Source organism: Falco cherrug, chromosome 15 (genome assembly GCF_023634085.1).
Source record: "Falco cherrug isolate bFalChe1 chromosome 15, bFalChe1.pri, whole genome shotgun sequence".
Taxonomy (NCBI): Eukaryota; Metazoa; Chordata; class Aves; order Falconiformes; family Falconidae; genus Falco; species Falco cherrug.
In genome coordinates, this window is record NC_073711.1 from 2141718 (window position 1) to 2166406 (window position 24689).

Sequence of the window (24689 nt, forward strand, 5' to 3'; positions counted from 1 at the left end):
TTGTGTTAGAATTGGAGGAGACGACTCAGCAACAACAATCCAACTGTACATTCTTGGAGAACAATGTGGCTTCAGGGCTCCACCTAAAAACTGTTTAGTAGGCAACAAGAAATCAAGTTTCCAGCACTGTGCAAGAAAAGTGACAGCCAAATAACTTAAGTAACTTGTTCAAGATCATTCCAGAAATCAGTTTCAGTGCTGGGAACAGAACACACTTTGTCTATTTTCCTGCTGTTTAATTTATTCACTGACCCCAGTGGCTCCTCCACAACTCCCACTAACAGCCTGTCTCTCCTTTGTCTTCTTAGCCTCCTAATTCTTTACTTCCTAGCCATATCCTCCCAGTTTGCCCTTAAGGCAAACGATGCATGTTGAACAATTTTAACCACCTCTCCAAGTCAATCCTTCAAATTCCTTAACCATTTTTGTTTTCTCTCTGACATCAATTTGGCACTGAGGCAACCCAACTGAATGTAAATACTGACTCGAAGTTTTCTGCAGTTTGGAGTGATGGAGACTTGGAGGCATCCTAGCGCTTCTCCAGCCTGTGATGCAGACAGCCCCTGGGGCAGGAGCAGGCTGCTCCCCACATGCTCCCTCGGGCAGGCGATGGGCTCGTCTGCCCCCACACCGCTCCCAACCTGTCAACATCACCAATTACTTGTTTCTGCCTAGTTTTGTGCTCCTGTGCACTGAGACCTCTGTTGCAGTAACAAGTCATCCTGAATCAAAGCCAAAATCTCCCATATTAAGTATAAGACAGTCATGGAGATTAGCATGATTTCCAGCAGCTCTGTTGATGGTATTAAAAATTAATTCATCTCAATACATCAGCAAAGCTTGCCACAGACACAGGAATGCATTCTGCCTGCTCTGTTCCATACCAGCTTTATTTTAAGTTATACTTGAGAACAGAGCTGACCTACAGCAGACAATTCAAATTCTGTTTCTGTAGGGACAGATTTTTTTGGCTGTCACCTACAAGCCAGTCCAGCTGCAGATCCCAGAAATGATCTGTTCACAGATGCTTCATTATGACACTTGGGAAGAAATCAGCAAGAAGTTTACAAATTATCTCAGCTAGAAGCTGCCCTTGCCTGTCAGTCTTATAATAAGAGGTGACCTAGCAAGTTCAAATGTAAAAAAATTGGCTTCAGAGACTCACCAGCTTGCTGTGTCCTGCAATATATCCAGAGGCAACAAACCATGTCAAGCACACAAGATGGGTTCAAAGTGTGCAAGAGCTGAAGTGATCTGCAGAAGAAAATCAATGCAGACAAACCTGTGTTAAATAGCCACATGAGAGATTAGTGAAGATCAGTACCTTAATGAAGAGACTCTTTTGAGAAACAGGAGAAGGAACTGTATTTATTATGCTTCATGCTGTCTTTTGGGGCAGAGCTTGCCTAGCAGAGGTGTTGTGCTTCCACAGATTTCCCCACCATGTCTGTTATCTATGAAACATCAAGTAGCTGCAATGATAAACTCTTCGACAGAGTTAGATTGGAAAGTTAGTTTTGCAAAAGTAAATGCATGTAACTTGTGTAAAGCAGAAGAAAAAAAATTGTTAACAGTCCGTGATAGGGCAAGAAAATCATCTCGGATTAAGATGCAAAACCTGTAAAAGCAAGATGTGTTAAACAACAACCAAACTGGAGATTATGATAACATATGCAAGGAATTTTTGCTGCCTGGGCAACCCTTCAGGCTCATGGAATGTTGTGCAAAGCAGAGAGAGAATGACTTTATGAATGTTTATGTGTTCATGGCAAAACAAAAGGGGAAGGAAACATTTTCCAGCTCCAGAAAGTTACATTGTAAAGGGACCACTGTTAATCAAAACAACAACAAAACCCCCTGGTTTTACTCAACTGCTAAAATCCTGTTTTAAATTTCAAAATCAAGGCATGATGTTCCTTGTGGAGACAGAATCCCATTATCCTGCATGCCCACTTGCAGGAGCCCCGCGCCTCTGGAGCGAAGTGTGCTAGCTGTTTCACAAATGAACTGCAATCGGCCACTGATGAAAATTAGACCCTGCAACAGATACAAAGACTGGCTACTGCCTCTTACAAGGCTCCTTCTTTGGGATAGCCTTCTTGCTTTCTCCCAGATGCAAACTGCTTTTCCATTAGACTCAGGAGACTAACTGCGATTTCAAACATACTGAGTGACAAAGCTTCCCCTGAATACATACACACATAATGCGTTTTCAGTCTTTTCCAACACCAGCCATTTTCCTAATTATATTCAGTCAAAATGTTTTTGCTTCTGAGTGCCTTGATGGATCCTTTCTGCATAAAAAATAACCCAGATTGAAGTCACCAATGCAGAACTGCTGAAAGCCTCACCTGAACCTTCCTCTCTTTTACCATCAGTATAGAAACTTGCTTTATAAAAGCACTTGGGTTTCCTGCTCTGCTGCATCCAGCAGGTGTCCAACACCCCAGAACTAAGCTGTCCCACCTTTGGCTTAGATTTTCATCCCCTTCCACTCTGTAAGATGGTTAGGGTGTGCCAGTTACTAAAAAAAAAATAAAAATCCTAATAACCAGCAATGTTTCTTCTCCAGAAGGGAATTAATTATACGCTTCCAGCTTGCTCTTTACCGTCAGCCTTGCAATAGCATTCACTGAGCAGCTGGGCAAGATCTAAGTTACGTGGTAAAAACCAATGCTGTTCACTGCCCTGTCACCACCCAGGGACTCAGTGTGATGAGGTTCATTTTCTCTTCTCTGCTCCTTCGCTGCTCTGCGCACTCAGGTGTGTCCTGGCTCCACAGCCAGTCCTTTGGCTGGTGGGTGAGGTGGCCGTGCTGCGGGGCCGGCACCCCAGCCTGTCTCTCCAGGAGGCAGAGGGAGTGGTGGGTGACGGCAGTGAGGGTACTTCACTGACACATTTGCTCCAAGAAAGGGCTCCTACAGCTTTTTCTACTTTGCAAGACCCTCCTCATTTCACTATTTTCAGCGTGTCTTCCATTGATTTTCAACAGGAAGAATCATTCCAGAAATGTCTTTTATTTGCTTCACTCAGTGCATTCCAAGATCCTCTGTTAAAAAGCACCATTTCCACTGTTTCACCTGGGCACCTCCGAGAAACTGCTGGCAGCGTATCAAAACCATGGAGAATTTCTAACATGGCCATATCCTCCTTTACTTTACAAGCAAAGACTACTGCTGTCCATATTCCCAATGCAGAAAGCCGAAAAAATCTGAACCAGACAGAAAGCAGCGCGATGCTTTCCTTTCCTAAGCTGCTTGTAAGATGAAATGCTGACACTTTCCCATAGGACATAATCCCTCTTGAAATCCTGCTAAGGATTCTAGACTCACAGACATTAAGCCTTTGAGGAATTTCCACAGAGGCTACATCCAAATGTTACAACACTAGAAAAGCCTGTGAATACTACAACGATGTGACAAACGGGTACCAGGCAATTGTATACAAGACCCCTGCCTGGTGCTAAGTCGGGGACAGAGCTCTGATGGGTGTGATTGAAGAGCGAAGAAGGACCAACATTTACACTACATTTGTGACCACAAAGATCAAATCTAGGACCAAACTCCTGAGAGATGAATGTTCACAGGAGACGGGTTCCAATGAACCACTGAGACTGAAGTGTTTTCCAGCACTAGCTTTCTCCTGCCGTGTCCACCTCCCTTCTGAAGCGCACGGTGCAGCCCGCACGGCTCAGTGCTGCTGCCGCTGCCTGGCCATCAGCACCGAGCTCCAAGGGAATGCAGGTATGGCTGCACCTTCGCCTGCGCCATCGATACACCGTGTTGCTTGAGGCAAAAACATCTCAGCTCACATCTCTCTCACCACCCAGCTGCAAGAGCCCAAGCTGAACGATCATCTCTGGGTTGGTGTCCTTTGTCACCTTGATTGTACTCGCACAAAAGAGCCACCCTGGGCGTGTGGGGCTGTGGGGGAGCGCAGCCTCCCTGCCGTAGCTCCTGCTGAGCTGCAATGAGCCATCACTTACCCAGCCCCCTCATACATTTCTTTTCCTGCCAGCATTAAAATTGTTGAATTGGCATTTTCAGCATGACTCTGCCAAGATGAACTTGAACTACACATGCATCTGTCTTCTTCACATCAGTGTGAATCTTCTTTCACTGCTTCCAGGGTTGTTAATCCTTATCCTCTGGGACTGCACTAGGACAGTCCTTTCTTCTTGAGGATAACTGGACTGTCAAACAGGATTCTAGAAAGGACAGAACAGTTCCTTTCATTTTTCTTACTTCTTTACAATTAGGTATTCAGTCCCATCGGAGCAAAAAGAAGGACAGATGAGAGTTCAAGCATAATTCTGGTATTTTTTAAATGGCATTCATTGGTGATGGTCAATCAGAAGCCCATTTCAGAACTTACAGTTAAGAGGGATCCTAAAGATAAAGCCAGCAAATACTAAAGGAAGGAACCACAGGGGTACGAGAGAGAAATAAGTGTTCACTCGCAGTAAAGCGCTAACACAGAACTGTTCAGACAACCAAAAATGGGGGACCCATAGTGCATAAGGCAGCGCCACAGGACAAACGTCAGAGGACCAAAGGCTTATGGAAGGGACCGTTCCCTTCAGCGTCCCTTCAGCCATAAGACTTGTATCCCAGTAGCAATGTAAATCTCGGAAGAACTAGACTGGAGTATATAAAACCAGGCACGTACACAGGTCATAGCAATGCCTCGCAATGTAATACTCAGCACATCGGTGGCGCACATATTCTTCTTGCCTGTGTAATGAGAAGAGAAGAAAGATGGTATTTTCTGCTGTGCCAAGCTTTCCCCCCCCATCTACACTGCACATACATGTCCTAATGAAATGCAGCCACTTCTGTGAAACACAGAACACCAAACAACTGGGTTTTTAACATGAGGGAGGGAAAGTACAGGGGACTTTCCGTTTGACTACATAAGACACCAAAACTACAGCTATCAAACAGCTATGTCTACAGAAAGTGAAAGACCATAATTTACCATCTCACCCGAAAAACAATTTTCAGCAGTATAAGGCTGCTAGCAGCAAAATGTCTCGCTGGTTTATTGGTAAATCACAAGAGAGAGCATCTTCAGCTGAAGCATCAATGCCAGGCAATGATTTCTACACAATCCTGTGCTCACAGCCTTGGAAAATTGCCTGGGTCTCCCAGCAGAATCAAACAAGATAAAGAGAGAGTGATTCAAGTAATGAGTAATAACAAGGCCTGGAAAAGACTGACTGCTTACAGACGAACATGATAGTTGCAGTAATTAATAAATGTGACAAGACAGAAAGGAGCTGATAGTAAAGTAAGCATGAACAGGTTACAATTCAGATCTGACACAGTTTGAAGTTTCCACTCCCAATTTGGACATTCTGAATTTTATTCTTTAATTTATTTTGAAGCTGAACCACCCCAGCACTCAGATCTGGTTTCAGCTTTTCATTTCACTAGAGGTGAGGAGGATCTGGGGTTAGAATTTTTGGACTGACCCTACCACATCTTTAAACAATGGCATTCAGCCTGACAAAATTCACCTACTCTACCATGGGAGAAAATACTCATCAGGGGTGAGGTTAGACTGAATCCTCCGATAAGAAAAGCCATTTATTCTGAGAACAACTTCCCTCTAAGCAGAAAAAAAAAAAAAACAAACAAGGAGTAGCCTGAGAGCAGTTTTCCATTTTCATTGTCAGGGCAGTTTTGGAAGACCCATGTTCATTGGCAGTCCTCACTACGCCCTGCAGGACCTGTAACCGGATGTATGTGGGAGAATGAAACACAATACCGGCCTCGAGGAGCACTCCTGAACTTTATTTTTTTATTATTATGATTCACCTAGAAACTGTAATCATGACAAAGCCATCCCTGGGACAGACAGCATATAAACTATCCTCAGGAAGAAGTTTCCTGCTCCAAAAGCGTTACAACCTCATCAGTAAAGCATAAGAGACGAACAAGAAATGATCTTTCAAGATCACACAGCAGCTCAGCAACATGATTGGGATCAAAAGCTGAGTTTTTCTGGCTCCCAGTCTACAATTCCATCAGCCACATCAAAGGAAAGCAGCATGGATATTTTCACTCGTGTCATCTAAATGTACATTGCCCAGCTCATGGTCTTCAGTGTCAGTCAGTGAAACGAAGCATACCCTGAAATAAACGCTGCCCCTACCGTGTCAAGGCACCACAGCAGGGATGGAAGATGCACCCAATACGCTGGTTTCTCAGTAGTAGCTGCGGTGAAGGACCACCCGTGGGCTGGGGCTCGCTCACCCATCCCCCTGGGGATGCTGAGGGGATGCAAAGCCAGCAGCGCCAGCACCGCGCACATTGCTGTGGCTCTGGGTGAAGGAGGGAGAAGAGGAGGGCACTGGGGGCTCTCCCCTCTTCTTGGTGTAACTACACAGTTAGGCCATGGTTCCCCCTCTTTTTATCCCAGTGACAGAAGGTGAAAGCTTGCTATTCCCAGCCACATTTATTTATCACTTTATTCTGGTCTCCATGGAAACAAGTCATGATATTACCAGCTGCAACAGGGAGGTCGAGAGGTCTGCAGAAGCTGCTGGGAGCCAGTGGCACAGAGCAGAACAAATGCTAAAACTAGAAAAGTGTAATTTCTCTGCAAAGAGCAATGAAATAAGTGGCAGGAGAGTTGAAAAGCACTAAATGTGAGAGGCCTGAACTTAATACCACTTCAATTATTTAACAAGATTGTCTCGTCTATGTATTTGGATGAGTATGATCAAACCTCAGGACTGCTGAGGTCGTCTCATCACCGTTTACAGACAGCGCTGGCATATTGTATCTCTGCACCCACTGGGCACCTTTGAATTGCTTTTTATCAGCCTCCTCTAGAAAAGATGAACATGGAAAAAAAACCCAAAGCCAGATGCTCAGAGCTGAGCTTGATCCTAAAGAAATCCACAATGTCAGGTGAGTCCCGACTTGGCTCTAAACAAGCAAACAAACACAGATGACAGTAATAACACAGAAACACAGGTAGCAAACGCAGGCCATGCAAGCCTGCATCTGGAGTCGAGGATAGTTTTGCTAGGGACCAGAGCCAGGCCGTATGATTCTAAATTGTGAAGAATGTGAAATGTCTTCCCTTATCCATATCATAAGCTAGAGAATTATCAAGTTAAAAAATGTCTTTCAGACAAGTGCCATAGGAGTCAGTAGGAGACATTGATCTCTCCCACCTCCAGTATTTTATGTTTCACTTACAGAATGTCCATCATACGCTCCCCAGGGTAAATGCACACAACAGTCAGCCTCTTGTAAGGGCTATGGGAATGTCCCAGTAGATCCTCTGTCTACACACCCACCTGATACGCCTCACTTGTACCACAGGGTAACCACAAATGCAGCAATCTCATAGCTAAATTTCTTGACACAGCTTATGTACATCTCCGACCATAACTCAGCTTCCTAAGGAAGCCCGGGAGAACTCTCTAAGCAAGGATGGCACACAGCAGCCTGTTACTATTTACAAGAACCACTGACTCTGTTTTCAAACCAGAAAGAACCAATTGAACCATTCCATCTGATCTGTAACAAAGAGTATAAACTGTATCCTTGATAGAACCACTTGTCTGAGCTACAGAACAGAGTCTAGAAGGTAAGCCCAACCAGAAACCCTGGTTATAAGAAATAATTGCAATGCCTGGACAGGGTTTCCTGCAATGCATCACTGGCATCATTAAAAATGAGAACCCTACCTTCAGTCTTGCTTTAACTCAGATTAGGTTATGCATTTGTCTGCCACCCAGAAGAGAAAAACAGGTCTTGTTCCCCCCATGCACAGACTGTCATGAAGTCACTCATAACCTCTGCTTGCTAAATTCAGTACATTCAGTTTCTGGAGTCTGTTGGTAGAAGACCAAAAACCAATTGATGGAAAAATTTGCTGCTGTATTTCACAGAATAAACATATGAAAGTGGTGGGTATCTTAAATATGTATTTGTTCATTTTGCCTTTGCTTCAGACAGGCCATTCCCACTGCACTAAATTGCAAGGATTTTTTCCACAAGTACCTAGCAAACATCTGAATTCTCTGAGACGGAAAATTGTTAGTGATCTCACAGTAGACTGAAAAGACTCTGAATCTTTAATAACCAGGACTTTAAGAAAGGACATATTATTTCTGAGTACTGAAGTGCTGAGTTATTCAAAGTTTTCATCCGCTACAAAGTCAGCATCGGTCCCAAAAGCTCACAGAAGGTACCAGAGAGCCTTCCTAGAGGCTGCCTATGAGCCATGAATTTTATTTATTCTTTTTATTTAATTTGGAATAACATGTCAGACTTGCAGGACGCATGTGTAGCATCAGTGCAAACTGGCTTGTTTATTTGTTTTCTGGCCAAAAAGCAACAGGTGCTATTACTGAGAATGTCTTGAATACAAAGAATTGCAAACGAACTCTGCCTTACAGAGTTTGGGGACAGATTTTCAAAAAGCAGCTCCGATATATTTGCAAATTATGTGTAGGCATACTTGTGAACATCACCAGCACTTCCAACATATCCACCTGCGAACTGCTGTAACTCTTGACATAAGGGGTTCTGCAGGTCCAGGTATGTACTGCCAGCAGCAGTTTTGCTCAGGCACTGCCAGCAGCAGGAGTATATTTAAAGTTGTTTAAGCAGAAGTCTTGCACTTGCTTTTAAAATTTTGGCCCAAAGTGAAAATTGAAGAAGTCAATATCCATCAGCTTATCTTTAAGAATCTAAAATCTGGAATGCTAAAAAGAACAATTGATTTGTTCTTCAGTTGATGCAGAAGATGCTGTTGCAAGTATTCATCCAACAGAGTAAATTATATGATGCGTATGTATGTGATCAAACGTACATTGAAGGGACATCATCCCTATGGGAAAGTTCTGCAGAGTTTAGTCAGAGACACAAACCTACTGGCCATTTTAAATGATGCTCAGGAGTCCTGGGCCAGATGAGATTTACACCAGCTTTGTACCTCGTCTGTCTCACACCAAACCACACCACGCACTCATGGTGGAAGCAAGCCAACGGGGCTGTCATGTAAATATGCCCAGAGGCAGCACATCCATGTTGCCCTGCCAGAAAGAAAGAACAAAGAAAGAAATCAGAACTAATTCGTACTGTGATGTGTCTGAGGCTAGATTTAGCATCATTCAACAACCACAGGCAGCAGAGGAATGAAGAAAAATTGAGCCAATTTGTGGCTCGGTATTTATTAGCATTTAGATAATATGCCCCATCCATCATATACAACGCATGTTTCAAAAGCACCAGCGCTCCTGCGTCCTGAGTGCCCAGAACCCTTGTAAATCGCCTTCCTCGGATCTTGCCGAGAATAAAACACATTCATCTGGGTGCAACCACTGGGGGAAGACATTTTTTCCTTGTGATGGAAATAAAGACTGATGATACAAAGCGGTCATAAAAGTAGGAGGCTGCAGATTAAGACAGAAGGAATCCACTCCTTCCCACTGACGTACATCTCTGATTTACAAGCTGCCAAGCACAGCCATGGGATTATGGGAATGAAATCCTGGTTAACATTGACCAAGACAATTCGAAAGCATCTAAAAATCTTCAGCCGAGTTGGTTGCTCCATTACCCAGATGTTATTTAGCAGGGCAGAGAAAGGGAACCCCAAGACTACAGAAAAGGGCCTGCAGAGGTTCCATAAAGGAAAACATTAAACACGAGAGTAAAAAAGTTTGATTCCTTCCTTTATCCAGAAGATAAGTGACTGTGGACAGCACCAGCTTTACACAGCTTTAGACAGCTTTAGACAACAGATCTGTTTTCAGATGTTGCTGCCACCCACCCCTGCAAGCACTCCAGACAAGCAGCCTGGAATGAGTCTTGCATGTGCCATTTAAAGCGCAGCTTAACCCTTCAGGAACGGGTTCTTCCTGGCACTTACTGCGTGGTGCAGAGCAGCCAGCGGTAGAGGTCCACGGCTTCACGGCACTCTTGGAAAACACGTTGTTTGTCACGTTTATTCCCCAGGCACTCCAGGACCAGACTCCCAGAAACCTCATCAATTTTTTGACTCAATAAAACCCTAAGTGGTTGAAATTATAGATACAGAAAATTAAACGTGCATTTAGGCACTCTGATAAATCAAGGCCTATACAAATTAAACACCAAATGAATCTTTTCATGTCGATTTCTGCTTTGCTGAAGTTGTAATGAGTTTTGACCTTTCATCCCACTTCAACATGGGACACATTAAAAAATCTGACACATTTTTCAGGCAAAATAACTTCTTGCTTACCTTTATTTAAGAAAATAAATTGTTCTGGGTCCTAAGTAGTTGTCAGCTTGAAAACAGTCAGGCTCTTCAGTATTTGAGCAGCTGTTAACTAAAAACAAAAGAAAACAAAGCAACTGATTTCATAATGAGCATCTATCTATAACCATTATAAATTATTAAAGTCCATTAACTTATTAACATAACAGTGACATTGGACTTGGTATTCCTAGCACAGACATATAATGTCTCCAGTTGCTCATTTATTTACTTGCATAATCCTTGACAGTCAGGTCAGACAACCCATTTCTGAGTGAAATGGCAATTCCTGGGCTGTTACCAGTGGCTACAAAGACCCAATAATGGTGACAGAAGAATTAACTCACAGAACATATTTGACAAATAGATGAACTTCAAACTCTCCAGAGGCTCAGGACTGTAATGAGGAAGGAGGTTAGTAAATAGGAACATTTTAATTCAGGAACAATGACATGTAATTAATATCAATGCCATACTGACACACGTCCCCAAAACAATTAGGATATGCTGAACAAGCAGTTATGTTTACTGAAATTTCTGTGCTAGCAAATACTGGGGATGAAGTATGCTTAAACCAGTGGGAAACTGCAGGTCCACAGAACTGTTACAGTTCAGCATCTCCCCTTGCTCGCTGTCACGTGCATGCACGCCCGTATGAACGGCATTTAAAGGCAGTCACACAGCAGCGGTGCATCAGAACTTCATGGGGTTCGGTGATTTGCACATCTACCCCATTCATCACCTCACCACCGCATTTGGAGTTTTTACAGGGATTTTAAATGTTAAAAAATGTATCTGAGATAAACGCTTCTGTATTCCCAGGCCCAAATCCGCTACGTCTTTCCACAACCTTGGAAAAGGCAGAAATTAATCCAGAGACTTCATGAGGGGCTCAGCTCACACCTCCTTCCACCCTGGAAAGCAGACCTGGGTCTGACACCCCTCGGTCACACAGGTCCCCTCTCCATCACCCCGCAGCCCCAGGGCTCAGCCACGCAACGGCAGCTTCACACCCCAGGGTTACCTCTCTGCTAACACAGCAGGTCACTCAGAAGATTCCTCCCTCCCCTCCAGTTCCCAGACCCTTAAGGTGAAGACACAGTATTCCCAGACCCCCGGCCACAGCAGGCACTGCAGTGACGTGCTCGCAGCTCCTGCTGTAGTCTCAGGCTGTCCTAGCTTGGCTTTGGCTTTGACTCCCATCAAAAGCCACTCCCGTTGGCTCCTCCTGCCCGTCCCAAGCCCCAGGATCACTCTAGTGATTCTTACCAGCACAGCAGCACAGAGCGATCCCATCATGTGCCTCTGCCTCCTGCCCACACATGCCAGCCACCCAGTGCAGGACAGGACCCGCCGCCAGCTCCTCAGCCCTCCCCGGCACAGCGCTGCTTCATGGGCAGGAGCTCCTGCGAGGGGACGTGGTGACACCATCGACCTGCTCCAGCCCAAACTGCCTTCAGAGAGCCTGAACTCGCCCATCTCCCTTCTGACCTGAGGAATGAAGGCTGCGCAAGCCTTACAACTTACAAAAGTCTCACCGCCGGGGTAGAACAGGCCAGCTGTTCAACGGTGCATATAGCAGCCTGAAAGAGACAACGAAAGGAGAATCGTACACTCCAGATGAATCTGAGTCCTAGAACGGTGCCATGTAATAACACACTCTGGAATACGGCCAAGGCCTTGGACTTAAAATACCCTTGCAAGATGTACCCTTGTAAAAAGTGCAAGTGATTGCTGTCTTGATTGCCAGAATTATCTGAGTGACATCAGTTTCTCCCAGTACAGACAGCTGTTGCATGGAACAAAGCTTGCTACCGAGTCTGTTACCAACGCTGCTCCATGAAGTCCAGACTCAATGGTCTGGTATGAACTGGTACAACCCAGTCGGTTTTTCTAAACATATCATAAATAAGGTACGAGCTGTAACGGTGTGGCAGCGACCCTCTCTTTCTCTGGCCACTGTCCTATACAGTTCTGTTCTCATCTGTTGGATTACTCAAAAAACCCAACCAAACCCACGGCTGAACTTTTATATCTTCAATTCAGCTCCTGGGTAAAATGCCAGTTGACAGTTGACAGCCTTGGATCTTGCAACTTGAGTGTAGTGTGTGAGCATGTCTCCTGCTAGAACAAAACCCGAGCGTGACAGTAAAGGGCTTTTTTCTCTGGGGACAAACAGCTCTCCAATCGCCCAGCTGCTGCACCTCATGGCAGTTGACTGTAACAGAACTACAACAAAGATGGAACAGGGAGGAGAAGGCTGACTGATTTCTGAAGTCTAGTCCACAAACAGATACAGATGCAGTCACACCAAAAATACAAATTGTACTCCAAGAAATAGCAGAAATTAAACGCACAGAGGTATATACAGTGCTCAGGAATAATGAAGGGCTGAAGGTAATGATATAGCCATACATAAAGGTCATACATATATGACCCTTTTCCCCAACCTTAGCCACCCCACATTATGGCACACCACAGAATTAAAAAAAAAAAAGGTAGGTGGCATTTTCATGTGCTGTGCACTGGGATCCCACCTCTGCACTGACATCAAACCAATAGCTGGAGCTTTTTTAAAGCCAGAAAGCCTCCGTTAAACCCAAGCAGCAGGCAAAACAGATGAACCAAGCAAATGACTAACAGCATGCCCATTGCCAGTGACAGCCGATATTGGAGGGGGCATGTGGGAATGAGGGATGAGTGCTCTTTTCCATTCTAAATACTCCTGAAAGCTCAATAAATTACTAACGCTACCCATGGCAGCAGAAAGGTGTCACGCATTCTTGGTGACTGGTACAGGCAGGTAGAAGCGTGTCCCGTGGCTGATCTGGCACAGCACACTAGGAGGAGAGACACCTGCTGCTGCCTTCGCTGTTTGAGGTGATGCCCCACCTTCCCCCTGCCTTACCCTTTGCCTTCGCTCTTTCTGAATATATTTCTGCATTGTTGCTGCTTCTGGCTTAGCATCTGCCTTCTGCTAACATTTCTACCCTGGTGATTACACAGCCTTCCTATCTGCACCTGTGGCTCCACCATCTCTCCGGCTGGTCTGCACCAGCAGCCACCCACACGGCTGCAAGTGAGGAACGTGTGGCGTGGTGTGACAAGTCCTACAAGATGGGCAAAGTGCAAGAGGGAGGCAAAACTTTCAGGGTATCTGTCCTTGGAGGGTTTGATTTGTGTAAGACAGAGCATGGAAAAAACCATGTAAATCTAAAGTGTTTGGATTTTGTTTGTTCAAAAACGCTAAAACCTGTCACGGCCCCCACACTTACTTACCCACAAGCTGCTCAGCTGGTAGGTCCAGCAGATATGGCCGCCTGCACAGTTAGAAGGCAGGCTGAAGCCTAAGGATCTCATTTTCTCCTTGATCCACTGTTGTGCCCTTCCTGGAAGACCTAACGCCTTGGGCCCGGCCTGGGCTCTTGTGAAAGCACCATGAAACTGATGCGATCCTCATCCTCACCCACGGGCTCAGCCTGGCCCATCCTCACTGAGAGGAGGTCCTTGCTTTAAACCCTTCAGTCAACAGCAGGCACCCGAAGGCTCTCCCTCAGCACGCCCCAAAGCTCCCAAAAGCCGTGCCGGGGTGTACGTTTGAGTGGAAACAGTGTGATACAAGGGGACTTTGGACTCAAGCACTGATGCAAGCTCACACCCAAAACATCATACAGATTTACCAGTTGCCTCAGATGCGAACTCAAGCCTAAATACATGAAAATCTTCTTTCTCTGTTATCATGAATATGCATAAATTGTGTCTTCCTGTGCCAAAAATCACATCATGGACATATAATCACGAAAACCACCATATAACTTTACTGTAGAACTACAGACATTTTGCATGATGAATCAGTTCTAAAATTTACGTAGCACGCATTGAAGAACCCTGACGGACGTCTCATTTGAGTTACCGCTGGCACTGTCCTGTACACCTGCTGCACTGCTGAGCCAACGGCATGTTCATAACATGCATCCTACTCCTATTTCTATTCCTCTTCCATGGGAGTTACAGATTATTATTTCAAGGAAGGTTCATGGTTCTTCCTGAGTTACTGTATTTTTTCTGGCACACAAGTGAAAGTGCACCGCATAGAAATGAGACTGTGAAAAGAAAAGCGCATGCAAGGCTCCATTAGGGAATGCAGGAGCCTTTCAAGGTCTCCTCAAGATTAACAGCATTTTTATGGAGATTTAGTTGCCCGCCTTTCTGCTGATGCTTTCAATAGGAAGCTGCAGTAACCTGACTTAAAATTAAATGAAGCTACTTATATGCGTAAAGTTAACCAACCACTTAATTAGTTTCCTAGTCAGCCTCTTTTTGCAAAGTGAAAGAAAGGGAGGCATTCATGTTCATTTGTCTCACAATTAAAACCCTGTGTTTTTTTTAAAGGAAGGATTGATACTTTGCTGTCTATTCACAGGGAAGAGATCTTGTTTCTCTGTCTGGAAGCATGCTGTCCTCTAAAAGAAATTTAATGTTCATCAGAATCACACCATATTTTAAAATGCCTCTCTGAGCATCTCGTTTGTCAGCTAACAGCTGCTTGCACCATGGGTAGACAGAGCATGCTCCTGCACCTCAGCACATTCCTTCCAGTGATGAAGTGACAAAATAACAAGAACGGAGGCATCAAGGGGAAAATGGAGGAAGACAATCCCTGCAAAGGGTCTTGCTCAAGTGGAAATCAGTTGTTTCATATGCTTTGTTAAGAGATGGCATCCCCACCATTTTACAGCTCTTCCCTTTCTGAGTTACCTTGTCCCTTACAATACAGATCATAGCTAAAACCAGTAATTCCCCTTTCCCAAGCACACCACCCCAAGGCTGCTCACCCAGGACATCAATATATGCTTATATTCCTCAGAATATAAAATCTCTCAGCCTGGCTTTGCTCTTTGCTGTTTTTCTAGACTGTACTGTCTTGAGAAATAATGATACCTGAGAGTTGTCTGGGCATGGGTCTGGCTTTTGAAGGCGTGGGGGCAAACCTCTGAAAAGCAGGGGTTGCCCAGAGCCTTCCATCGGAGCACAGCCAGAGTTGGGCTGCCGAACAGGCTGGCTTCAGACCCACTACAGCTTTGTGCAATGTTACCCTTTCTGTTCCAGGGTACAAGCATTGTGCTCATCACGCCACAGTGTTCCTTCATGAAATCAAATGAATGTACTGTATCATGTCACCGGGCAGTCTTGGCTGGGCAGATGAGCGAACGCCAGCCCGATGACTGTTGAGGATGAAGCGCCTCATTGTAAGAACCTGTCCTAATGCTTTGTCAGGGTTCACTGGCTATAAACAAACAAGTACCTCAAGGGCCTGGAAGGCTGCAGTTGTGATTCTCAACAAGGAGGGGGCAAACACGAGGCACCGCTTTGGACTTCTTTCTCTCCTGAGGTCTCAGCTGTACCTCTGGCAGGATGACAGTGGAGAGACACTTGCAATGTGTGCAGCCATTTCAATAGCTGTGTCTGCTGCCTTAGATCTGGATAATACATGGAGGTATAGTTATGTTACTTCTGTTCTCAGAGGTAGAAGAATCAGGGTTTTTTAGAACCTCTATGACTGTTCATCTTCAACGCTTTCATTGTGCATTTCAGCACAAAGTGAAAAAACATTGATTTTCTCTGTTTTTTCCCCCTAGAATTATCCATAGCAGGGAACGGCATGAAAATCAGTTGTTTTTCCAACTATAAGCAGAGTTTGAACCAGGCTGCTTGCTTCCAAAGAAAGCACCAGCAACTCGTGACATGCTTTAGAAGTCCCACCCTGCATGAATTCTGACTTCACTATTTTTATCTGCCTTCTGATTAAACTTTATCTTTCAGATATTCATGACTATCATCAATTACCAGATTCCCCTGCAAATTTCTGGGAACGTATCTCAGGTCTAAGAGGTTGCCCTAATGCGGTCAGAGGGAAACGTTCTTTGAAGATTTTTAAAGAGGAGCCTGAGGCAGCCCGGGAGTGTGGAAGTCTCCCATAACGTAAGCAACCTGAGATGCCCTTGCCTACAGATTCCTAACCTTTCTTACATATTTATCTTCCCTCATCATCCTGCTACATTCTTCTGTTTCCACCCATCAGGAAAACTACCAAACACATGGATGGAGGCAAGAAGCAAGAGATAGCTCATCTTGTAGGCAAAGTGATGGGTAATCAGACTTTCACACCCAGATCCTAATGCTGAAAGCTCTTATACATGTCAAAATCAGTGGTCTTGGATAAGTTTGAAGAGAAGCAGATTTTAAAAAAAGGCACGTAAACAGAGGCTTCGGGTGAGAGCCCATTACTTGCCTCACCTGGACAGCCTGATCCTTCTGCTGAGCTTAATGGAAGTACCTCTTGCAGCGCAGCAAGAAGAGAATCAGCAGACACTGGCTAGGTTGAAATCTGGGTTACAAGTATGGCTGTATGATGAAGTGAGGGTAGGATTAGGTAGTAATACTCACCCTGCAATTCAGATTAAATGCTAACGGCATTCTCCTGTGTGTTGTGACTACAGCCAAGCAGTGCTCAGTCCATGTCAGGCCATGGCAGACTGCAATGGAGCAGCAGGTGCATTTTGCATCAATGGCTGCCTGAAGGAAGAACCTTTAATGCCAAATGAAATCAGAAGTTTCCTCTCTTCTTTCTGCTGTTTTAGAGCACCATGCAAGTTCTGCAAGAAGTATGTATGGGAAAGGTTTACCACAGCTTTTGTGTCATGACTTGTGCTAGTTAAAGATAATAGACAGAGATGCCACATCCTTCTCTTCCCGTGTCTCCATGTGGCAGCAGACACCGTCAGGCAGAGGGCTGATGCAAGTGTCTCTGTCACTTTTCTGATAAGATCTGACAATATTAATGAGATTCAGGAACGACTTATCATGGTGAAAGATCATGAATGGCTTCATTTTTTTCCTGAATCCTGACAGAAAAAATTGTGTAAGTAGTGAGAGTGGTATATCAGGATGGGAGGAGAAATGAGGGAAAAACAAAGGCTGGGGAAAAGCTAATTACAATCTGCAGCCAATTCGAAACACTTCTCTTGGACGGACTCATTATCAACACAGTGATCAGAAATTTCACCTGTCATGTAGTGCCTGATAAACACTGATACTCTGTTATTAACATAGTGCCATGTAGTATCTATTAACAGTCGATAGCACTCCGTTAGAGGCTAGAAGAACCCTCCCCACAGCATTATTTCCCCCTCTATCTTCATCTTCTTTTCTTCCTTTTTTTCGTTTCTGTGGTCAGACGGGAATCAAACAGTGAGAGTTTCTTGCTAACTCCTTTTGACATCTCTGATAAGGTTAGCTGGGATCCTAATGGTACATCCTAAACTTAGATTCAAAAGCAGAAAATCACTAATGGGCTCCTGTGAGCAGTGAAGATACTGCTCGTTTTAAGGCTTTAAAGCTCCCTGCCGTGGATTGAGCCAGCCTGGTCTTCTGACATGGAAAAGCTGTCAATCATCTCAGCCAGTGCCCTCACTAGGCAAGGCATTTCATAAGCCACATGACCCAACCAGTCAAGACACTGAGCAGGGAAAGGCAACAAGTGGCTTAGATCTGTATAGCGCTATTAGGGATGGAGATGGGAGCCTACATGCTCTCAGACATCGGCTGGGTTTTTTCTCCTACTCTTCACCTTTGCCTGAAAGGGAATGTATCAACAAAGGGAAACTTCAGCAAGAGTTTAATCAAAGCTGCAGACAAAAAGGCTGGAAGTCTGTCCATGTCTGTTAAAAGGCTGAAAAAACTTTAAGGTCTGTTGTCTGACAGTGGTAGCACTCATTATACCATATTCTGGACTCATTATTAGGCTAAAATGAAGGGCCCATTTCTACAAAGTGCAGAGCTGGGAAGAGGATGAGTCCCGACGACTCTTCCATAAATCAGATGTCCTTGCTTGCCACCTGCTTTGTTACTCCACACACAGCCTCTTCCTTGCATGTACACATGTTGCTCTGTTTGCGTTGGGCTCTTTGCACAGCAAGGACACAGTCCATTTCTCTTTTTTGTCTGCAGAGGTGATTGTCAAATAAAAGGCAAAGTTGCTTCTGATGGAGCATCTGTAAGGATCAGAGGGAGATGGTTGGTTTTCTCAAGCTGTTGTTGAAGCAAAGAAAAAGACAATCCTTGGAAGCAAAGTTGCTTTGACTTCTATTTCTGCCCTGCAGCAGGGCGTGGTGTCGGCCAACACCAGCACCGATGGGTGAGAGCAGGCTTCCATCGCTGGGAGCTCTGCTGTCTTGAACAGTGGCTGCCTTCTGCCTCAATTTGGGGCTAGTACACATTACACAAGAAGTACCACAGAATTGCAGCTATTCTGAAGGACTTATCGGACCTACTCACTGACAAAAGCAAGGATGTGACCCGGCTCAGACCAGCATGCAGTGAACAACATTCCCAACCACATCTCGGACTGTGTGGGTCAATGTTCAGGACTGCCCTGTTCACACACTCACCAGAGCATCATGTGCAGTGGGTACAGGGTGATTTCTAACAAGAAGGATTTTTACAGAGGGTATTTTTAAAAGCCTGATAAGGAGGGGAGCAAGAGAGGAAAGTGGAAAACAAAGAGGCAGCCAACTTGAGAAATACTAAAATTGCAAGCAAGTAACTGTGAGGAAATAAAAGCCATGACCAAAAAAAATTTTATCTTTCAGGGTTTGATGTATTCCTGCCTGTGAATCTGCTTCAATCTATTTAAAGGATCAAAATTCATCCTGTCTCTGGATTTCCAAAGTTTGTAGAAGCTACTTCAGCTTACATTATTTGTAAATCTGGTCCATTGTGTCTGAAAGATTGGAAATGCCCAGCACAGAAGTAAATTGCACAGCAGATTTCCCTACTGTCAGCAAAGCTGGTTACCTGAGGAGACCAGTATCTCTGAGCTCACCTGCATGATGCAACCTTGCTCATAAGGAAATGAAAGTCTTACCTCTCCTGCTAGACTTGTGGAAATCCGTAGGATAGGTTGCACTTTATGTGTTATGTGCTCTGATATTCCCTGCAGCCTTCTTCTGTAAGAGCAGTTCGCCATAATAGAAAAAATGAGTGGAAAGCAATTGCCACATTCGGTTTGCATGCTCTGTTAAAAAAGTAAATTAACAATACATAAAGCTGGCAACAATATCTAACCTCAAGACAGCAGTCCTCTGGAAAAGGATGTGATCATGTAATTAAGGAGTATATCATAATGTAAATGGGCAAAGGGGCTAATTAAATTCATAAAGTCAACCTCTATTCTGCTGTTTTCTGATTGTGGAGTTCGTCAGTTTGCAGCCTTTATAATACTAGTTTAATGTAACTTTTTGCGTACAATAAAGAGCTTTCTTATTAGCTGTGACTTGTCTATTCTCTCACTTGCATGCCTGCCTGGATTGAGTCACAGCCCAATGAGTCTCTTGCCTCCTGAAGTCATGTAATTATCTCAGGATCTTAAATTAAAAAATAGGACTCTCGTAAACCTCTCTGTTCTGAAGGAAAGTGCGAGCAGGTGAATCCAGCATAACTGGTGTGTTTGTGTCTGTGGAGAGCCTGAAACAATAGTTTTGAGAGATATCAAATGTCGTGTGTATCCTAATAGAAAACTAATTATTCTGGCAATTCTTTCAACACCATCCCATTAGGGAACTCTGTCACCCCAGTGGATATTTATGGGAGTAAGTACTTGGAGAAATCTTGCTGATGACCCTAGCTGTTATTACTTCTGTTTCTTCTAAAGATAAATCTCCTTGATCTTTCTGGGAGAATAAACAAACCCATTGCTCAGAAGCACTTAGGTCCCTGCCTTAATCCCCTGGCCTGCTCTTCTCAGTCTGGATTTCCAGCTGCCATACGCTGGTCGATGCCCTGGCTCTTTTGTCTTTGCCTCACGCTCTATGGATATGAAGGGGCTGAGAAACCACTTGAGCTCCTGCATTTGAAGTGTGCCTATTTGTGAACAAGGACACACCTAATGACAGCGTGCTTTGGTAGCTCCTACCTCCAGGAAAGTCCTCAGGAGTGTCAGAGCACACAGCAGCACTGAGAGCAAAGAACCACAGAAAGACAGGCTGCAGATAGAGACGCGCAGTTATTTTTAAGCCATCTCTCACATATAGGCAGTTCATGTTTATGGAATATGGTGCATGAGATATCTTAAAAGCAAAGCATCTCTCCAGCTATGCATATCCAGGACAAACCTGAGGTGAATGATACTCTCTAACTTCCTTCCAGACCCATTTAAGTGGCAATCAGAGGAAACATTTCCTAGAGAAACAGTTCATATCAAATTTATAAGACTTCCCTTGGGGAGGAAACATCCATTTCCCCTTCTACCTGTCATTCTTCTTCGTTTATTGAATCAATAAGGCATGAAATTTGGCAGGCTTTAAGTAAGAAATGAGCTGTTCATATCAAAGAGAGCCTGGATGAATAAAAAAAAAAAAATCAAACTGTTAGAATCCAGATTCAGTTAATAGGAATAAAAATAAACAGAATCTAAATGTAAATGATAATTACGTCACCACTGGCATTTAAGCTCATTTTCAAATACAGGATTAGAAACAGATCTAACTTGCTGAAACTTGCTGTGTTCGTACAGATATAGCTGCTTCGGGGGACACAGGTCTGAATGTTCGGTCTGTAGCTTCTGCTCCCCAAGCAAGCCACAGCTGGAGATTCACACCGGACAAGAAAGGAGCAAGAGGGATCATCCAGAGGGGGCAAATCCCTTCCTTCTGGCCAAAAAGGACAGCTAAGAGGTTAGGAGGAATATGATTATGTTCCTGCTTCCCTGTCCTTTGTAAACTGTTGCAATATGACAGCCAGTATGCCCAAGTTACCGTGACCCATCTGGATGGCGTCTGAATTTACCTACCAAGTTGCAGCTGTAACACAGGTCCTCCACCAGCCTGGGTGAGAGAGACCCATTACATCATGAAGTCCCATCTGCCCATTGATCTGTTGAAGGTAATTTCCCTGAAACTGTTATCAGGAGGGCACTGCTCTGTCTATGGGACAACCTTTATTTCATCAAATGCAGCCAGGAGGTCTGCAGCTGAATGAAAAAAATTCCGAATAGGTGGTGAGATAAACTTCTGTCTGCCAAGGCAGTTCAGCATCGCACCACCATGCCCTGCCTTCAGGGGTTACAGCCGATTTCTTGTTTGGCTTGCCTCTCTACAGCCTGAAAGTTCTTCCTCTCTCACCTCTGGATCTCATCCTTCACATACCTGTGTTGTCCTTTTTACAGGAGGAAACAAATTGCTGGCAGTTTGTCTAAGCTAGTATTATCAGTAGGTCACAGCAGCTTTTCTGGATGTCTTCAAGCTTCAAGGGCATTTTTCAAAGCTACCTGTGCTCTCACTACCAACCTGATGAGTATAATTTTCCTTTACTCAAAGGTGAGCTATTCTGTTCAACTACAAGCATGAGGTCCATCATTTAGACGAAGATGCAGTGATTATATTTGAGTCTGGTTCTTTTGAATGTGACTGTGTCCCACACTGCCTATTAAAGAGCAAAGTTTAACACTATTCTCACTCCCACTAATCCTTTTGTGTAATGTCACATTATGCATTCGCTTCTACAACTATTTTTATAGCTCAAGGTCTTAACTTGCATCTTCTAGCTTCAACTGCCTTTGAAACTGCTTACATTCCACAGTAAAGATTTGTTCTTTTCTAACACACACACACGCACAGAGAGAACTAACTTTTTATCCCACTGAAATTACAACATTTACACGTTTCTTTTCTTCGAGACACACCTTTGCTTGAGGATTTTTCAAATTTAGGGAGACCTGGCATGAGAAGGGGGATAATTTCTCCCTCCGGTCACCAGTCCTGTAATAAGCCTGCGGACCGACCCCACACAGACCTTACACCTCTGTCAAATCCTTTTACTAGCCTTTATCCTGCCTGGATGGTTTTATTAACATATTAGCTCAGAGCCACACTGTGATCAGCAGGAACGTCTTGTTTATTGCTAGCTTGTTTGAAGACAAGCAGAGCGTACAGTCCCAGTGAGGTGGGATCTAATTATTAAGGTTTTAATGAAAAAATACAATGATGAGATGTTGTATAAGTTATGGAAACCACGTGAGAAACTGAGACCTTGCTGGCCGCACTGTTATTCATACAGAATCAACTTATTTTGTTGAAATACATGATTCATTTTAATCATTCTCACATTCTGATCAATTATCTTTGAAATTATACAGCTCACTGAGATGACTGGGGAATACCTACATATAAATTGATCTCTACTGACACAGACACTTGTTCCTAGCACCCTGCAGCTGGTGATACCAGTCCTCAAGCTCATTTTTGAAGAGCAGGAGACATATTCCATTGTAGGGTGCACCTCAAATGGCAGACACACATCAAGAGGTTTCCTACACTTACTGTTATAAATGGATTTGTCTCCTCTGGAGCAGTAATCTGGTTTGTGTTTGCTAGCTTCAGCTGAATTCACTCAACATCAAGCAGATTAAAGGTGAAAGCATATAATTTAATTGTAGCACACAAAAAAGTTAGGCTCTTAATTATTAAGCAAGAAAGAAGATTACAAAAAGAGGAAAATAACCAAAAATATAATTTTAGCATCAAATTTCTTTCCCCGCTGTTACCATGAATCCTTGAAGCACCCATTAGCCATACAAACTCAAGGCACTATTTACAAATGGAAAATACATCTTGAGTACTGTCACTTAGACTAACACCTTAAAGGTGGTGCACCTGGATACCTCTACACACCACGCCTACACACAATAGCAACCTGCTCAATTTTTCATCTCTTCCCTTGTTCAAAATGGCATTACCACCCATTTATTTGTTAATCTCCCTTGTCTTTCCATCTGTTCAGGTCAGTTAGGGGAAAACTTCCCCGAATTTAGGATTCTGTGGCACTCTTCCCATTAGTGGATTTCTTCTGGCTTAAACGGCCTTCTGGCAAACTACAACATTCTGAGGATGGTCATGACATACATCATAAAAAGCACAACTCTGACAACATTATTCAACTAATCTGACAATTCTGCCAGTGTTGTAGCCCAGCAGGACCTAGGTTCTTCAGGGTGACTGGCGGTTAAAACATTGGTAAGACAGATGACAAAGCAGGCTTTTAGAGGTGCTTTGTCCAACCCTTTTCTCCCTTCTTTGCTCACTTTTAGGAGCTCATGCCATCACATTAATCTTCCACAGACTTAGATCCCGTGGGTCAAACCCCTTTGCTAATGAAAGGCTTCTACCTGGAAAACATTGCCTGCACCTTGGGGAAAGCGAGTGTCTAACAGAAGAAAGACTTACAGGAAATGATTCACGCTATGACCTCAGCTCTTCTCCAGTGTCTTGTCCAGATGCTTGCTTCAACCATCCTGCAGCCAGCTAGCAATGCAGCAGTGACAAATGCTTCAGGAAAAAAAATATATGAACAACTGAATAATCTGCTTATTAAGACAAATAATATCTAAGCCCTAACCAGCACTAATCACCATGCGTTACCCTCAGGAGGAGGCTGTTCTGCTGGATGTCTCCTTCTGTGATCATCATCATCCTTCACCACATCTTTTGATTTTGCTGCCTGGTTTGACAGTTCTGACTCTTTATCTCCCCATGGAGCAATGCTCAGGCCATTAAATTTTTTTTTAACTTACGGATACAGAGGAGAAAAATCATGACTACATGTCCCTGAATTCAGACCAGCCTCTTTGGATATTGACAGTCAAACCATGACTGTAGATCAGGAGCAGAAATTGTTAATAGGTTGATTTATGGGTGGCTAATAGCTAAGTAACTAACAGTTAATGAGGCAAGGACTCATTGGTAATACATCACAGAATGAATAGATTATTTTTATAAAGGCAAGCAATAAAATTAATTTCTAGATGGATTTTTTTTCTTACTTTGATATTCCTAATGGCACTTCCTGAATCACTCTGAGCTGGAGAGTCAAATTGAACAGATTTGGAAATATCCACAGAACCATTTGTGATAACGCAAAGGGAATCACTGTCTGTTTAAAGTTCCTTCAGCATGTTTGGGTAAAATTCAGTTTGTAAGACAGCGATAATAATACAAAATTATGGAATCCCTAAGGATCTTAAAGAAAAACCACTTATTCTCAAATCCTTACTGTGCAGAGAGGAAAAAACATCTCATTTCAAGAAAGACTCCTGACAGATGAAGAAAGGAAAAATCATGAAAAGTGGACTTCAGAAAATTTTGAAAAAGCCAATAACGCATCTTCCCTTTTGATGAAGAAAATTTAGAGCAACTATATTTAGATTCGTAACCAGAAAACAACATTCTATTTTCTGAAAAAGAACTGTGTCTATGAAGCCATACCTTAGGTCTAATGTAATACAGGGTCAGTGTTGTTATTGATTGTCTCTGATCTCTGCCTCTCTGAATAGATCTTTTCTGATCAAGAATTCTATTAAAAGATCAGCC

At 43.7% G+C, this 24689-nt stretch overlaps 1 protein-coding gene across 6 annotated transcripts in view; it reads right to left on the reverse strand.

The window, feature by feature from the left end:
• Window positions 1-24689, reverse strand: part of C15H8orf48 (chromosome 15 C8orf48 homolog) — a 114309-nt gene that overhangs the window by 37138 nt on the left and 52482 nt on the right. For 3 of the 6 annotated variants that reach the window (XM_055727120.1, XM_055727123.1, XM_055727118.1), the window contains 6 exons: window positions 23547-23648; window positions 19193-19342; window positions 10252-10339; window positions 9898-10038; window positions 8894-9058; window positions 1166-1254 (listed from right to left, as the gene is read on the reverse strand). In XM_055727120.1, the coding sequence (XP_055583095.1) occupies window positions 23606-23648 (43 nt within the window). In that variant the 3' untranslated portion in view covers window positions 1166-1254; window positions 8894-9058; window positions 9898-10038; ... (1 more) ...; window positions 19193-19342; window positions 23547-23605. Of the gene's footprint in view, window positions 1-1165; window positions 1255-8893; window positions 9059-9897; window positions 10039-10251; window positions 10340-19192; window positions 19343-20545; window positions 20663-23546; window positions 23649-24689 lie in introns of those variants that run through there. The other 3 variants (XM_055727121.1, XM_055727122.1, XM_055727119.1) reach the window with 3 other exon arrangements.